Raw genomic sequence first — 19,285 nt, 5'->3', positions numbered from 1 at the left:
GACAGACGTGGACTCCGTAATCTGCCCACGTCTACCTCGCTCATCGATCGTGATATAAAAGCCAAGTAATTCGAAGCACATTTGCAACTGCCCCCCCCCCCCGCCCCCTCCTTTCCCTTCGTTGAGGATCATGCAACATCATCTATGTACATTGCGGTAACGTCATAAGCAAAGAAAATTTTCAACTATTCTTGAAATTCGCGTTTAAGTAAAAAAAGAAAATCTCTTTGTCAGTGAAATCATCAATTCTTTGTCATCAATCACTGATAAGGCATACTGATCGCTTCACACGTGGATTCCCAATAACAGTAGATCGTGGCGCGCGATTTTTTGTCACTCAATCCTTGTTTCACGTTTAATGTACGATAAAGATAGTAAGACAAAAATGCGCGCCAACATCTTCAGAGGAGCGTTCTAGAAATACGAGCCATTGTCTCTTCAACATTTTGAATCATTTTCGTGACCGCCTATACACACAATCGTTTTACTTTTTCGTAATATTTTAAATCTATTTGCACAGATTTTAATTGTACTATCACACCGCTTTCTTCGTTATTGACTTAATTTTATTAATCACTTGATTTAGTACATTGATTGTTGAATGGACCCGAGATTTTTTTTTGTATTTCGGCTAGCCACGTAAAAATACCTGACCCCGTTCTACTTTTGGCGTTAAACTCTTTTCACAATTGTGAAACCTTCCAAAACTGCTTTCCTCCATTCCACTTCTATCCTATAAAGATACGCGCGATAGGCGCACACTCCAAAACGTGCGAAAGATTAAGGGGATGCTGAACCCGTTCTGTTTTACCGATTATTTTGATTATTTCCAATTCATTAATCTTTTAATTGTATTTACGGAATTAAAAATCCATCTCCGACGATAACATAATGCGCACGTAAGAATTTTACACAAAAAACAAAAAAAAAAACTTTAATTTGTAAATGAAGTTAAAATCTTTTTTTCGTTGTTTGTATACAATTCTTACATGCGCATTATGTTACCGTCTGTACTTTGATCGTGGAGGATTTTTAATTCTGTAAATACAATTAAAAGATAAATGAATTGGAAATAGTCAAAATAATCGGTAAAAACAGGAGACAGGTTCAGCATCTGACGAGGCCTCTTTATATATATCGGCAATGCAATTTTTTTTAATCACTCGAAGGAAAATAATATTCGCAAGCTAAGTAACGATCGGGAGAGAACATTAAAGTTTCATGGTCAGCTACCTATCGGAGAGTCAGCTGAAAGGTAAGGAATCATGTCCCTATACTGATGTCCGATTATAGACCGCGATCTGGGCCATTCCGGCTTTTCTCACTTCGGAACCGTTGCCTCTCGAGAGCGCGGGCATGGAAACACGAGGCACTTTAACCGCACTACAATGTGCGAGGAGAACGAGCCTCTTCTTAGAAGCGTCGAAACGATCGACATCGATCGTCAACACTTTGCCACCCCCGTACGATGTGGTCCAGCGGTGTCGGGTACGTATTTAGACGCGCGGAGTTTGCGAGCACCCGCGGACATTGCGTGTATAAATATCCTCAGTGTATCTTGTTGCACGCACACGTTTAAATAATTGACATTTCCTGATAGGTGTATTTACACGTAGATGCAACTCCGTTTATCTGTGTATTTGGCTACGCTAACGCACTCTGGAGAGTGAAATTTATGGGTTTGAATTCGCGCGTTGTTTTACACACGTTCAGGAAGGATTAAGGACGCATGGTCGGAATTCTTCGTCCGTAAACTATTATGCAATATTATCAGAAGCTGAAGCTTCGATTCTCGGTGTATTAGATTAGAATTGTTGCACGAACCCCGCGTAATGCAATTGTTTGAAACGTCACGTAAAATTTTAAGGCGATAAAAACATTATAATTATTTAAATAATATTTTTCATTCAATAAGATGTATTGAGAAAGGGAGAGACGGAGAATATTCTATTTTATGTTAGATATCATTACTTTTTTCTTCTTTGTTTCCTTTTATCAATTTTCTTTTAATATTATAACATGTTTTTATCACTTTTAAAGAATTTTTTTCCAATTATAAGGTTATGAAAATCTAAGGTTGGAATTATCTCTAGAGTGATCTAAAAAAGCGACGTTTTTTTTTTTTCAAGGAAAAATAAATATCTAATCTATTTTTGTACACCGGAGATAAAGTTTTGAAGAGCTCACGGCTTATAAATCGCGCGAATGCGTGCAGCCGCGCAAGGAGGACACGCGAATGGTACATTTTGGGGAAGGGAGTGAGCGACCTCACTTCATCGGCGAAGAGAAGTCTCCCGATTGACGTCTGGTGTCCCTACGCATGGGCACTTGTACTCAACGCGCGCGAACCACAAATAAACCTGATATATGCGGAAATATGTACCGCTACCGAGCACTCTGTGACTAATTTTAGCCGGCGAAATTGTGTCTCATACCAGCCTGGCCGGCCGAAGCTAATACGCCCGTCCCTTGCCGCCTGTACGTACATATAGGTGTGGGTATAGACGCGTTTCTCGTTCCGATTTTTAGACTTTATCGCGACAAAATTGCACCTTACTTTAATTAATTTGACGGTCGCTTGATTGATCTTGTTAAAGAGATGAGAAACGATCTTCTCAACGCAGTACCGTGAAAATAACGATAGAAATAATGACGCGTTACGCGTTCTCGTTTAATGTTAATTTTGTTCGCTTTAAATTAACTTTGTTTTATCGTTTCTCTTGAGTACTTACAAAAACGTGGATTTACATCATTATAAATAATTTATACGTTGGTATAAAGAGAATTTCATAATTTTTTTTGTAAAACTGCATGGAGAACCGTTCATTGCACATTTATAATAATAAAATTTGCGTTTATAAATGATGATGTAACGAGTCCATATCGAAGACGTTTGTTTTAAAATTGCATTTGGCCGTGGCGAATCTCTATTCGAGATGTCACGAGGAGACTGCGAAAGTGCAGTACAAATAGAGCCGAAAACGTAATCGCGCATTCATAAGGATGCATAATTAACTTGCACGCGCTGCAATGAGAGCGCAGCGAACACGTGAACACGGGGCACGTGGGGGATGTAGCTGCGCACATCAAGTATATTTTCAAATAAGGTTGCAGGAAATTGCAGTTTCCTCGCGCAACCATTCCGCCGATATGAGGGTGCTCGGCAAAAAAATTATTCTGGCGTGTGACCTACAAATATAATATCATATTTTGCGATAAGTCCGCTCGAGTAGAGCGAATCCGTGCTTGTACTGCAGATATAACTTTTCCACAAAGATCTTTTTCTTTTACACAGTATTTTCTTGATGCAACGACTTCGTTGCACCTTTGATATAACAACAAGATCGGAGTTCGTTACTTTTGTCTTATTTACATACTCTTATTTAATAATTATTTGAACAATAATTATTTTAAAAGAGTCTTATTCATTAAATGGCAACGAATACATTTGGCAAATGTGTTTAGCAAGTGGTTTACTTGACTTACTTTCCATAATCGCCAAGCATGGAATTTGAAATAGCGGGGCTACAAATAGGCAACTAAAATAGACCAGAAATTTGTCCCAAGAGTAATATTTATCTTTGTGCCGTGTATATATATATATATATATATATATATGTATGTATCATATGCATATATACATATACACGCAGAAATGTCGTAAACGTATCAAGTGATAGAGCACTGCCTCGAACTTCGACGCGAGCGCTCTATTGCGTCTGTCTGAAAATAACTGAACTAGTTATTCTCCAAACAAATAATTGTGCCATAAATTACCCTCGTTAAATACGCGGCTTTCTATATATTAAACTGCGCACTGCGTCTTAATTATTGGTCCAAATAAATTCCCTTGATTCGTTTCTCGCGGCAATGTCGATAAATATTAAAATTGTTCCTGTACAAGTAAAGCAATTCGCGTTTCAACATTTTATACGTCCCTATCAAAAATTGAGAATCATATAGATATCTTTCTATGGAAAAACAAAATAATTTCACGAAAGAATGTCATTTTATGTTGAAAAAGCAAAAGAATAACGTATAAGAGTTGGTTTAGTTAGTTATATTCGCGAAAATAAACTCGGCAAAATAAGAATCACGCGTGCTAAATAAAAATAATTTCTATGACAAGAAAAAAAAAAGATAAAAAAATTATAAAGGGAGACGCGAGAAAGGCGCTTCTATTGTTACTTTCTCTATCCTATCCGATCGTCCGTCAAGAAACTTTTATAATTATATCACGATAACCCTTGCGCACGGATTATCACTTGTTAAGCAAATTCGCACCTCGAAGACTACAAATATTATACCTCGTATTATAAGTAATGTTAAAAAATTTTAGAAACTAGATTTATATAGTAAGCATTTTATTAAATTGATTTCAGTCAATTATGACAATTATTTGTAACTCGTTTACAACTTATACTGACTTTGTTTTAACAACTCGTACAACATAAACTTTAATGAATAATAGAAAGAGGAACTGAAGAAATTGCTATCGCGATTTATTTAATTCAAATAAATAATTTTTGCGGATCCTCATTGATTGAACTTAGTGACTCAGCGAGAATCATGTAAAAGAATTTAGTCTAATTTTACGTGCTCCACTTATTTCGTTCGTACGTCATAAATATTAAGATTCTCATTGAGTTGGTTAGATAAGCTCGTTGACCGGGCACAACGTTTCATTGAACCCACGCGTTTACCCCGATGTGACCTAATGGCCGCGATTTTCTTTGTCTCTCTATGATATTATAAATAAATTACACAGATGTCAAATGATATCTTCGGCAATTTATAGCCCGCTCGTTCGCGAAAAGACCTTTAATTGAAGGAGATAAATACGGCCGGCGCGGTATGAATAAGCGCTACTCGTTTATTCTCGATCTCTGATCGTTTCTCAATACGATATAAAAATACGGCGCTGTAACCGGCGGCACGAATAATAGGAATTGGCGCTTTCTACTTACCTTTTTCTTTCTCATCTTTCCCTTTGTTGTCAAAGAAGCCCGTTGTGAGAGCCTTCCTCTTTAGTAAATACGCCCGCCTCTTTGGCTTCGTGGTCACTGACCCAGGCGATTCTGAAAGGTAACAAAGAGAACGGCTTGACGAATTTCGTATTCCGAGACACACTTCGTTTACATTTTAATGTAATTTACATCTTATGCAATCCATTTGTACAATTGGAGCATCGTCTATTTTGCATCCAGCGAAATAACTCTCATACAATGAAAAAATTATTTTCATTTAAGTATACATATGTATTATAAAATTATTTCTTACATTTAATTTAATATTATACATATATTTAATATTAATATTTAATATTTAAATATTAGCAAGTGTAGAATAATTTCTTTATTAACTTACAAAATATATTTCTTGTTATAATAGAAATCTTTTTCTTTGATATAAAAATTATTTTAAAAGAAATTTCTACGTTAAAAGCTATAGACAATTTAATAAATCATATCTTTGAATAAGAAAGAAGAAAAGGAGAGATTTTAAAATAACATAATTAAATAATATAAATTATTTCTATATGTTTTATGTGTTCTACATATAATATATGTTTCTGTATAATTTTATATAACGATTAATGTAATGTGACATCCACGCTAATTAAAAGCGGAGCTTCAAAGTTGGTTTTAGCTAACGGCATAATATATACACATTATGTATATGTAATATGTACATGTATAATACATTTATTATAATACATTTTATAAAACCTATAAATTTTGCTTTGTGTTCTTGACATAACTGTTTGCATATTGTGATTAATTACGCTTCCAATGTAATGTAACTATAGAAACCCAGCTTTACATAAATATGTTTACACAATTTCCCTTTATTGTGCTCCGTCGACATTAGAACTGTGTGTATCTCTATCTACATTTTACTTTACCATAAAACCCCTCTTGAATAATTTAAACTAAAGTTATATGCATGTCGCGACATTGACGATAAAAACTACAAAATAACTTTCTCTCAAATAATAGAATAGAATATAAAAGTTAATTTGAATTATTTTCCAGTGTGATAAATTTAAATGGCATTTATCGTGTAATTTAATTTTCAAGAAATTATTACGGGAGCTAAATATAATTTTAAAAAATGTTCCTGGCAGAGAGAAATATAATCAAAATTCTTTCAAAGTTATTTAATTTCTATTTTTATCACTCAGTTTTTATTGCTCATCGACATTCTATCTTTACAATGACAAAGCTTTAATCGGATTCAGGTTCTCTTGTTCGCGCGTTAAAGCTCGCGAAAGGAGAGACATCAAGTGATTACTTCACTGTGGGCGAACACTCGCGGTCATAAACACGTCAATCATTTGGAGTTCAAACGAGACAACCAAATGGTGCCACGTCTTTCTTGATAGACGAAGTAATGTTTTAGATATACATACGAAGAGATAGATTCCAAGATTCTCTTTTCATTATTATTACTCCTTGTAGAGAGACGGTAACAATCGATTAACGATCAAATACTTAAAATAAATAAAAGTTACCTCAGACAAACGCAATGTTAAATCTTTTGAAGTCAACGTAAATCCCGATTTTGAAGTGTCTGATTAATAAATTATTTTTCTACATTTTTCCAAAAGCAATTATTTCACTTTTCGCATTTTTAAATTAGGATTAATAAAGAAATTCACTTAGATACATAATTTTTCAAATGCTGACAAGAAAAATTGCCCCGGGCAATAAAAGCGTAAGAAAAACGTAATAGCTGAAGAAATATGTGTGTAACGCTGAAAGCGTGAATTCGCGCGAAAGGAGAAAAGACTCACATCGCGAATAACTTGCATCGCATACTGGGGAGTTGATGAGAAAGCATAAGGATTCGATTCTACAGGGCATACAAAAGCATCCAAGAAATTCATGACTCTCATCGCTGTTTGTTAAATAAAAGCCAGCGGCGGAGGCCGCACGCTTAAATACGCCAGGAATTTCGTTACACGTTGTTTCCTCTTTTCTTTCGCCCCCGTCCCGGAAAACAACTCTATTCTACGAACCAACACAGCGCGGCATGCAGACAGCCTTAATGGAATTGCATGTGCTAGAGAAATTCCTTTTGATTTGCAAGGTACGCAACGCGAATACACAGCGTTCAAGGAGACTGTAAATATTATTCGATAACAGAGGTATTTTTTAAATAAGTAATAAAAAATAATGTTCCTTCTATTAAGAGCTTTACATAGCACGTCAAAATTTTTTTTTTTTTCGATTGCGGCCACTGAACAATATTTAATAATAATTCATTCAGTAATAGCTTCGGAAGATCAACAATATATTGTACAACATTCTAATATTCTGCAATAGTACCGAGGGTGTCTGGGGGATTCGAGATTAAGAACTTACCGCTCGGTGGTCTGATATGTACACCCAGATTGAGAGCTTGAAGCTTCGCAACGGCTACCTTGCACAGAACTTTCCTCTCAATGTCGGACAGCGTTCGCAACGACGTATCCTGTAGAGTTACACGCCGACTTCCTGTGCCCGCCCACGTGCATTTCCCCTGCGACAGAAAAGAAATGGTGCATTCCCTCTCTCTCTCTCTCTCTCTCTCTCTCTCTCTCTTTGTCTCTCTCGTCAACTTAAAACTGGCTATTAAGTGAGTTGTACTTGGCAGATCTTGGCAGAACGAATTTCTAGCACGTCATCGCGACGGGAGATGATGTGTACAAACTGAATTAAGTGCAGAATATCTTATCGCGCGGCAGGAATCGCGAACGAAATTTAATTCCGGCATCTTGACGCGCTCCTCGTTGTCATGCATCGATTATTTAAATTAACCTTATCATCTTATCCGCGAAATTAAAATTTATGGTCTTGCCGCCGAGATGGATGGATGGATCATGAAGATTCCATATACTCCCTTTTCAACGTTATCGCGATTAGTCGATTTGCCTAACGGCACATCGATAACTTACGAACGAATTTTGAACATATGTACATACGTAGACTCCACGATACATCTTCGTAATGGTTAATACGTTACGTCAGTGGATGTGTCTCATAAAATTTTCATGACAAATCAACGGTAATCCTCGTGCGCTCGAGAGATAAAGAGATATGCAGATAATGTCGGGGAAACGCGAGGTATAACGAGGAGGTGCAATATGATGGACCATAACATTTCCCTTCCGTTGCGCGAATAAATTCACGCAAGTTAATCTTGCAAGAAAGACAAAATTGTCTGAATGTTTTACTCCAGTTTTCGAGGTACAGTAGGATTGAGCCAAGTTTAAAGTACGCGCAAAAATTGAACGGTGAATAGTTATACCCGTTTTTAATTTATTGTATAACAATGATATCGCAATAAATATCTTATTATTTATTCCAATTACAGTAGAGAAGAGGGCGGTATATTATAAGCCTTATAGGTATCATGGCTACCTGTAATATCTTTATCATGAGATGAGGAATTCTAGTGATTACTTAGGAAACCGTTGGTTTGATAATTTGCATAGAAAAATATTTGTTCTACCAACAAAAGCAATTACTCAAGTTCCTTCTAATAAATAACGATCTTCAATGAACAATACTTCCTTAATAACAGTTTTGAAATATGCTTATTAAAAATTTTAGAAAAACTCATTACCATGTACTTAAAAAAAGAAATTAGACTTTCTTTTTCAAAGAATATTATAAAATTTAATTTAATCAATTTAAGTAAATCAATTTTTTATTTTAACTTAATATTCTTAATTGAAGTATGAAACTATTAATATTCAGAATATATTTTGAATAAATTTGTTACTTACACTAACTTACACCGAGCTTACAATAGATTTTCAGATATATAAAGTTGTAAATTATTTAAAATGAGTAATACTTATTTAATTCAAGTACATATTTTTCAGGATACATATAAATTTATTTTAAGTAAATCTTACTTGTTTCAAGTAAAATAAATGTAATAAGCTATTCATCAAGGAAATATTTTTTGCAAAGATAACTGTTATTTAATAAAAAAAATTAAAAAGTGCAAAACTGATTTTCTTAGCATAAGAATAAATCTTTCTGTGTGCAGTTAGGCTGTGGCGCTTAATATACCAATAACTGATTATTATTATAGAACATTTTTATTTTTGAGCATTTTAAAATAAAAAAAATAGATTTTAGAATTTAATTACCAATACTTCCTAAATCTTTTCAAATTATTGCACATCAAATATACATATTACATTTGAATGGTTTTTGTGATTTAACATTTAATTTGATTAATACCTATACACATTTCAAGTTATACCAATTTAAATAATAACATAAGATTCTGCTAAGATGTAGTTTCTTTCTTAAATTTTCAATTAAAATATTAATTATTAAATTGAATAATAAAGTTATTGTGTAAGATGTAAATAAGTGGCCACAATATCATCTCCAATACAAGTAGAAGAAATATATTATTATATATTTTTGTTTATTAATTATTACAATCTTATCGATTCATTGGTTATTTTCATAAGCTCCTTAATCACGAGCTACAAAGACATTAAATATTTAGTTCAGTTGTTGACAGCTAATAAAATATAGAAAATAGCATTTGTTTAACATTCTTTGCTCTTTCCTCCTTTTCACAATTTACAGACAAAATACGATTTGTTTGTTTTCTGTGACTATATTTTCATGTTATATTCCGTGGTATGATATATTGAAGAGACTCAAAGAAAAGAATGAGCAATGACTATTACTATTCGTCGACAAACAACCTGTTAGTGCGTGGTTTTTAAAGTACAACTGCAACATGTATCATGCTCCATGCACTCATATATTTGCCTTGTATACACTGCAAGTTATGAAAAGAAGAAATAAATATGCGACAAGAGATATGAAAACAACTTATATAGAAAAATTCAAAGTTTTATATTAGTTAAACTTATTAAAAATTATTTTTGCAATTTTTTTACCACAGACGTTTATCTATTTTGAATATTTGATTGTTACAGATTAGTTAAATGAAATATTTGAATATTATTAACACGTTAACAGTAAATATAATTTAATACAATATTGATTCACTACATATAATAATTTTGCGCTACAAAAGATTTAAATTTACATTTCATATGTAACATATTAATTCTAACATTGTTTAACTATTCTGTTGTGAGAAAATTTCTGTCTCTAATAATTTTGCAATCAAATATGATTCTTCTTAAAAAAAAAAAGGATATTAAAACAAGTTAATCAGAGCAAAGAGAACGCGAGTATGAAAAATAAAGAAAGTAAATTAATTTGCATATCTGTAACTAGTTTTGACAGTTTATTGCATAAAGTAATAAACGCCATAACGGATTACGTTGTCTCGTTGCAATGTAACAAATGAAATTGCGAGACAGAAGTTGTAGAACGTAAGTAATGACATCACGAATTACGGTGCCAGTGTGCGACGAAATAAAACTTCAGCAATGAAAATCAGCGATATGCTTACACGTTTTCATCAGCATCGAATTTCAAACATTTTCCACCTGTTAAGTTACTATTTATTTCGCTGACGTCATCACAACCATACGCAAAATGGAAACAGTTGAGACATGATTTATCACGATTAACGTTATCCAGAACAGTCAGTTAATCCACCCACGTGTAAATGGATAATGCATGCAATTATTTTATGTATAATATACAAATTTCATTTTCTCTCAGATAATAATATAATATTTATAAACTTTTACATTTTTAGTAAATATTGAAAATTAAAATGTATATTTTATTATATAAAACACGATTTAGTCCCTGTATATTTTTACAAATTCTAGATTAAATTTCCTTAAAAGTTCTCTAATTATATTATTACATTGTCGTGTTACTATGAATATCGTTAGTATAAAATAGAATAATCTGGTGTTATTGTTTAAAACAAATTGCTTATTTTCTATTCAAATATTTGGTGACCTTCGGCGCAAGAGTATACGGAAATTTTATGGAATATAATACGGAAAGGAGATTGAAGAAGTTCGTGACGCGCTTGTTAATCATCCGGAGAAAATTGTTGCTGGTCCGCCTCTTGTATATTCTGAATGTTTGTCGACGTCTACGAGGAACCTTGCATGAGACACATGGGGATTAACTGGGGAAAGGAAAGATGTGGCCGGAGCGTGAGAAAGGGTCTAGTAAAACCACATAAAAATACAAGAGGAAATATATACATAAGCCTCGACCTCTACGCTTATGCGAATGGTCTATTTCTATTTAATCTATTTAATGTCAGGCATTCAATATTTGCCACTTGAATAGAAACTAATACTCTGTACGCAAAATTCGACAATTTTGTCTCTTGCAAATTTCTTCTTTTTGAAAAATCTAAGAAATGTATACAAAATTTACATGCAATTTCTCTTAATAAACAAGCATTCAAATACTTTCTAGAGAATGCTAAAGTATATGTATGTAAGAATAATTAAAGAATCTTTTTCATACCTTTAAAAATCGTAAAAATTAACTCGGAAGTTTCGTGATTCAACGTGTAAGCAGAGCGTTAATTCTGATTACAGATATCGAGGGGCGTAATTTAGCGAGCAAATTCGATTTACGACACGAGAGGGACAACTTTTTTGTTTTCCGCGCTGTGATTCCGCGACGTGTTATTCGTCGGAATAACAGAGAAACGCCAAATGAGAATAGCACGGACGCGCTGATGGTAGTGGACTTTGATTTGAATGTGTGAGCATATCGAAGTAGTAGTAGCAACAGGGTTTAAGTATAGTTTAAACACATCGCCGCGCGCGCGCGCTGGCTGACTATTTCTGGCGGCGCCAGCGAAATTCCGAGGCCCTAAATTGGTTATCGCGCTTACCGCTTAACGAGAATGTCTGCCACAAGGTCGACCCCCTTTTTCTTCTCTCACATTTTCCCCCTTTCGCATCCCTCGCGCGCTTAAGACACTTTAAAGGATAAGATGTGTCAAAAGAGAAAGGGAATAATTGTTAATCGCGCGATTATTACAATGTGTACTAATATGGCTATCTCTCGTAATGAAAGAAAGCATATTCTAAAATTAAAAAAAAAAAAAATTTAAGGTACAATTTAAATCATATTTAAAAATAAGCCAGAAAGATATTTTAAGAAGAGAAGAAAAGAAGAAGGAAAGAACTGTCCTTAAATTCATAATAAGGGACATTTATCATTGTAAAGTATTGCGACCGCAAAAAGCATACAATTACGTTTCTTCCAACGCTATCAAAAGTTTCTTGCGCGGCAACTTATATAATGTATAAGCATTTAAATTATAAATAATGAGAAGGGTCACACTTTTTTTTTTACAGATTCGCTAAGGGCAAATGCGGGAAAGAATATAAATATACGCATTAGCAAGTTACTTTTTTCCGCGCGTAAATAACAGCACGTTATTTTTTTAAACTAATTCGAACATTTGTACAAAACTAAACAGTGTGTTGATACTTATATTACAAACAAATAGAGAGAGAGAGAGAGAGAGAGAGAGAGAGAAGATTGCATGCGTGCGGTATTTTTTATCATATTTGTAAAGAATATTTAGTACATATTTTTGTAAAGTCCGTAAATAATTTTTTTTGCTGAAATTAATTTGCAAGAATAACTTTCTCTAAAAATAGCGCGGTCATCAATTGCCAATTTCGACAAGCACTCTTATAATGCAGAATCTTATTCGCGGTCTCTTTTAAAAGATATTCCTGCTTCGCATAGCATGGTTACCACCGCCAAAACGTTGCCATTACGAAAATACGGGTCTATGCCAAATTCGTGATATCTACTGTTCCTTTTTATTAAGCTTTTCGCTAATCTCGCAGAGACGCCAAAGAATGCGCCCGCTATAGCTTATTGGAAAGTCCACGAGATACATTTAATATAATTTCCAGAAGACGCAGTTCACTTCTGCTCTCAGCTGTCGCATCGTTTCATCAATGGCGAGGAAAACTCCACGGTCACAAATCTACTACTATTCACAATCAGTAAAGTCAGAATTACAAATGAAGATAACGTATATTAACAATTTTGTGCAAACCCAATTATTTTATTTATTAAACATTTATTTTAATTGAAATTAGAGTTTAGTTTTCGAGACGTATGCGCGCGTACGTGAAAAACACGTGTCTTCAGTTTTGCTTATTTTCAAACAAATATTAAAAAGGATGTCTTTCTACTTCCTGAAGAAATTCCGAATTTTGAATCTTAAAGGATTAAATCTTTGATATACTTGCAAATAAAAAAACAATATATGTTACGTATATTTTGTCACAAGTGCACGTATAAAAACCTTCCTTTTATGAGAAGACTGAATTCTGATTTGATAATATTAAGATTCCTTTCAAATGTAAATATGTAATTATTCATTATATCCAAAGTTTCATTATAAATGAGTTTCAAAATGCATCCAATTATTGCAAATCAAGTTAATCTCTTCAGATTTCGAAACCTTAAAACTTTAATGTAAACAAAGCATTACATTTTCTCTCTACTGTGACTTTAATTGTCATCAAATAATAATATGTGCACCGCGAGAAAAAAATATTATTAATTTGACAAAATTTTTCAACTAAATTGAAATTTTGTCAGTTCAAAAATTTATGCATTTAACTTATATGCACAAATTTCAATTCAAGTATTTATATAGTTAATTGAAATGTGTATGAATACTTGAATAGACAAAATTAAATTTAGTTAAAAAATTTAGTCAAATTAACAACATTTTTTTTTCAGTGTGTACACAAGTGAAAAAAGACTCACCTGAGGCGTCCACACGGATGGCTGATGCGACGCCCTCGACGTGCTCTTACTCCTGGACCGCCAGATCTTCTTTGCCACCAGCCGGCTGCCATGATGCACCACGCTACTCGAGGACTTGCTCTTCTGCATCGCTGTGCCACCTGCGGAATTGGCGGTTGATGACGTAAGTGCCGGCGAGCCCGGCGCCGAATGCGGCTTATCCTTATGCGCGTTGGAGCCATGCAAGAAATGGGACAGGAAGGACTGATGAGGGGGATGTTTAACGGGAGTGGAGGCCTCCTCGGAGCCGAGGCCGGCGTCGATGCTGCTTCTGGAGCTGGCGTTCCTGCTGACTGGCGGGGATGTCGTCGTGTCGGCGTCCGACATGTTCTCGGACGTGATCTCGCCGGGACCAGCGAAGGACATCTCGCGATAGTGCAGCATCCAGTTGTCCTCCGTCTGACAGCCCTTGTTATTGCCGTCGTCGTCGCCGGGCTTGGTGATCTCACCCTTGGCTTTGATGTTGCGCAAATTCCGATCGTAGTTGACCCGCTTAAATCGGTCGACTTTATCCGCGTCCATGGATTTCTTCCGCGCCATCCGCAGGTACCTCTTGATGGTGTCACTCACGGACGGTGAAACGTCATCGTTGTCGACGCTGCTGCGCCTCCGTCCGCTGGACGTCTTGTGCGACGTCTGCTCCTTCTGTTCCTCCTTTTCCTTCTCCGACAGACACATGTCGAGAACATCTTGGGAAACCGGATCGGTTTGCACGCCATCGTCGAGAAAGCTTCGATCGGTGCTAGGTTCCTGGACAGCGATTAGAGGCGGCGGCGAGATCGGGTCTCTTCTGAGTGACCGATCGCTAGATTCTTTGATGGGTGCCCACCATCGAGCGGACGGCGAGCTATAAGCACCGGTCGCCCTGGGACCCCTAAAGCCCCTTGTGCATCTTAGATCAAAATAAAGCTTTTCGAGGAGTTTTCGATCCGTTAAGATATCGGATATAACGTGCTCGCGGGAAGGCGATTTGCTATAGTAACGACTCAGCGTCTCCATTAGTGACTTATGAACGTAATCGCCCTGATATGGCAACATGGACGCCGGCACCACGTCTTTCGCGCTAGAAATACTCTGACCGGGATAAACCCTCTCGCGTTTCGCCTGAGCAACAATCGTGTCTAGATGCTGCTGCAGCTTATCTATCAAACTACGATAGTCAAAGGGCTCTTTCCCCTCCGTCTGTCCAACTGCACCCTGCGACTTGGCCGTCGCCGTCCCCGCCGGCTCGGCCGTGGTGTCGCCCTGCATGTTCAGGTACTTCTGTAGCATGTCGGCCAGCTCCTTAGCCTCGTTGTCCTCCCGAAACGTCTTGCGATGCGTTATCGGGCTCGATGGCGTGCTGCCACCGTCAGCGTCGCCGCCGCCGTCGGTGCTACCGACACTTGACGTCAGCAGCCACTCTCTCTTCGCCTTCGCCAGATCAAACTTGCCAGACTGGGCCGCGCAAAGGACGAAGCTCTGCGGCGAGCTCCTCGCCTCGTCGGCCTCGTCGGCCGAGCTGGCCTGGGTCCGGCAGCTGCCGCCCTTGATCTGCCTGCGACGTCGCGCGGTCCGAAGGCCGTGGCTGCCGGGATACGAGGCCTTCCTCCAGAGCAGGAAGCGCGGCTCCTTCTGGCACACGTCTTGAAAGTACTGCTCGATCTTCGGTATGTCCTCCGGGCGATTGTGGGTGCCGTCGGGGATGAGACGTCGGCCGGCGTCGGCCATGTACCGCCACGTCTTCCTCGTGAGGAGCCATCGCTCCTTGACCGGCTTACCGGGCCGTTTGGTCCTGCGGTCCTTGGACGTAGGCGGTGTCCCGCGTATCGAGTCCGCGCTGTCGCGACGCGAGCGTCTCCTGCCCCCGTTGGGACGCTCTGCCATCGTCGCGTCCTTGTCCCGTCTCGCCACGCGCACCACCTTCGCGAAATTGTGTCTACCCGGTGTCGTGCAACGATAGGGACGGTCCGCGGACGGCCGTCCACCACCCCGTGGCGAGCGATCACTCTACCATGCCACCCCGGGAAGATATACGGGAGTTTTACCTCTCTTTTCCTCCGCTCACTCGCGCCGACCCATCACCTCACCTTTCGACCGCGGGACACATCGAGCGAAACAAGTACGTTCCGCGCTGGGCAAATGCGTGCCATTTTTACCTGAACACTTTTATCACCCAAAGGAACGATGATAATTCCGCAGCTGTGGAAGGCAACGGCTAGACGGTCGAATGCCAAGCGCGACTTCTGGCTTCAACCGGAAAGAAATTCGGACTAACGAGAGGCCGCTTATTTCTATTACCACGAGATACGAGTTGCCGGACGGCAACCAGCTAAAAAGCTAGAAATGCTAATTAATCTGGTTTAAAAAGTAGAAATTAAAGAGACACTTCAAACGAGAACCTCTTCACTGATTACAGTAGTGGCCTGTGAGACCACCCCTCCCCGGGTGGGGAGGTCTTGCGAGAGTTAAAGCAAAAGGACGGCGCGTATAAAACAATATGACGTCTCTTCGTTTGTGGAAACGTCGAAATCGCAAACCGTTACAAGTTGCCCGTGTGAGCCGGCAAGGTGGAAGCTAAGATACGCGACTACTGCTCCTCAAGGCGTCGCGACGCTCGTGGACGCTCCGTGTCTAAAAGCGTCTCTCTGCCCCCTTCTCTCTCTCCTACCATCTCGCTCGCGTGCGGAAACGCGAGCGAACGAGCGGCGAGCGTAAGAGAGGATGGATGCTGCGGAGACGACAGCGATGTACCAGACCGAGGAAGAGATATACAGGCTGCTGTGGCCTCCCTAGGCTACCTGGACCTAGTCTAGCAGACTAAGCGGAGGTGCGACGTCGACGACGTTGTCACGGCTTTGCCAAATACCAGCACGGCGCTTTCTGGCGGCTTACCATCCACTGGGTGTTTCCTCGAAACAATGCCGGTTTTTACGAGGCTGTAACGGCGTATCGCTCCTCGCCGTCATAATATCGAATAAGAACGACACGTCGAGTCGCAAAAGACGACGATAATTATCACAGAATTAATTAAAACCGACGATAATCGCGAACGGTTATCACTCTTATGAATCTGATTAGAAGATTAAAAGAGAAGACAAGAAGAATATTTCATCAGATTTACGGCAATTACGAATATGCAACAAACAATTTAGGGAAAATTATTTTTGTAAATGACTATAAGAGATTTTAAATTAAATCAAGAAAATATTATACCGGTAGAAACTAAACGTAGCTTAGGTATATTAAAAGAACGTTTTAAAATAATAAAAATTATCAATAAATATTAAATGTATATCAGATGACACTGGGCAATATTAGGAATAATTGTAGAATTAATCTTCTAGCAATTTGAAGTTTTTGTTTTATATTAATACATATAAATAACGTAATAAAATAATTAAACGATTTTAATTTAAATAAAGTTATTAATAATATCGTCCATTATAATAGATTAACTTTAAAATAGAATTCTCTTGTGTCACAAATCATTATGACTAAAATTATTGTGTTTCTCTGTTGTATAATAGTATAGACGAACGACAAATATATATAATAAAAGTATAATATTTTGTTATTAATTATATATCAAAATACTTTTTATATTAATTCTCTTTATAAACCTGTCTCTTTTTCCTAACATTATATTTAAAGCGAGAACGTAATAAGTGAAAAAGAGAAGTCAATGTTTCTGCTTCGCTGATTCTTACGGAAACGACGTCTTTAACGCTACCGACCACCCACTAACGTGCCGAGACGTGTTGAACGAACTTTGATGATATTTACAAAACGTAGGATTAGAATAAAACGTCTATATTATAGCGCCACGTGGAGGAATAAATTTCCGGGAAATAAGATCCATAAGACGTATAGTTAATTAATGAGCTCAGCACGCCGCACCCATATTTGATGTTTCAAACACGGATTTTATTCTAAATGGATTATCACGTAGCAAAAGCTCGTATATTGAATGTGGTTTAATCCTTGTTTAAAAAATCATTTGCTCATGTGTAAATAATTTATATATGTATAAGCAGGCATTATTTGTAGAAATTCGAGGAATTATTTTACCAAAGCTCATCGAGCAAATTTGCCTAATGAGGAAGTTACAATACAGATATAATAACTCAAAACTCAATACAGATCAGACTGAATATAAAGTTATCTAACTTTTTTTTATGTTAAATGTGAATTTCGGTTTGTATCTGATAGTGAAAGAGAAAGAGAAAGAGAGAAAGAAAGAGAAAGTGGTAAAGATTGCAAGAGGAAATTGCTCAATATTTTCGAGTGTATTTTTTGTCCTCCTGACTATTTCGGGACTCATTTTACGGTACGGATCGGACCACACCACGTGCTGCCGATACGGCGATCGTAAATCAAAGGTTGAGTTAGCTGAGACCTGTCGGCCATCACGCGGACTCTCAATTTTTCTTTCTTTTTTTCTTTCTTCTCCATTTGAAAAATCGAGGTTTGATTCATCGTACCTATTTATCACTGCTGCAAATGCAAGTAGTAATACAAGAAATTATAAAGCAAGTATCTTGTAATGTAATCTGCTACAGCCTCCTTCAAAGTTCGTCATTTTCTACCAATAATGTTTGTTTAAAAAAAAATATATATAAATTTTAAAAAGGTAAAAATAAATATAATGTTACAGTAAAAGTAATATTATATATATATATATATATAATTTTTATTATAATATAAATTTAGTATAATAAATATTCTTTTAATTACTTTCGTGTATTTTGCGATTTCTTTGCTTAAAAAAACAGAAAAAGTTTCTAATTATATTACTACCTATTTAATATCACCTATATGTAGATCACACTAGATAGAGTGAAAAAAATTTGGTGTAAAATAAAACTGTGTCAAATTTTGCCGTTCTCTTAGAACGATAACAATAATAAGTGGACTAGTTTGATTTTCATGTTCCTTTGCTATATCTTCGTGAGAATTTCACTGCATCCGATCGTGATAACAAGTTTCAATGGGTATGGACGAATTCAGATAAGATCCGACTGGCAGACACTTCGGCGTCTCGACGAGTGATGTGAACGCAAATTCTAAAGATAGAATGATGTGTGTCGTTTCTCCACCTCGTATCCTCCCCCGATAATTTATCACCGTTTTTCTACACAATTTTACTTGCTTTTTCCTCGTTTTCGGAAACATTCAGCACATTCGGTTATTAGATTTATGACATTTTTCATCCCAAAATTTGAGATGTGAATATCTTTACAAATTTGATGTATAAAATAGGAAATATATCGCACGTGGATAGAAAGCAGAACATACATAAACGTTAGTATAAAAATAAGTTTTAGTTTAAATACAAAAATACTTTTTCTCAATTTTTTATAACATAATACTTTAATTGTTGAACAATTTGAGTCGAAATCTTGCTGAGCAAAAATTTTAATAACCATTTTACATTTTGCTCTTTATTTTGCGATAATTTAACGAGATTAATGGTTAACCAATTATTTTACAAGCAGAAAACCTCACATTTTTAAGATTACTAAAAATATTTAGAAATATGATTCTTT

At 36.7% G+C, this 19,285-nt stretch overlaps 1 protein-coding gene across 2 annotated transcripts in view; it reads right to left on the bottom strand.

Moving 5' to 3' along the window:
* Positions 1-17,044, bottom strand: part of LOC105835425 — a 30,749-nt gene extending 13,705 nt beyond the window's left edge. Inside the window, exons 1-3 of one of the 2 annotated variants that reach the window (XM_028189116.2) lie at positions 13,719-17,044; positions 7,368-7,524; positions 4,968-5,078 (exon numbers count right to left, since the gene is read on the bottom strand). In XM_028189116.2, coding sequence (XP_028044917.1) covers positions 4,968-5,078; positions 7,368-7,524; positions 13,719-15,623 — 2,173 coding nt within the window. In that variant the 5' untranslated portion in view covers positions 15,624-17,044. The remainder of the gene's footprint in view (positions 1-4,967; positions 5,079-7,367; positions 7,525-13,718) is intronic. The other variant, XM_012678706.3, reaches the window with a different exon arrangement.
* Between the last annotated feature and the right edge of the window lie 2,241 nt (positions 17,045-19,285).

This window comes from Monomorium pharaonis, chromosome 4 (genome assembly GCF_013373865.1).
Source record: "Monomorium pharaonis isolate MP-MQ-018 chromosome 4, ASM1337386v2, whole genome shotgun sequence".
NCBI lineage: Eukaryota > Metazoa > Arthropoda > Insecta > Hymenoptera > Formicidae > Monomorium > Monomorium pharaonis.
This window is presented reverse-complemented; position numbering and strand designations above follow the sequence as displayed.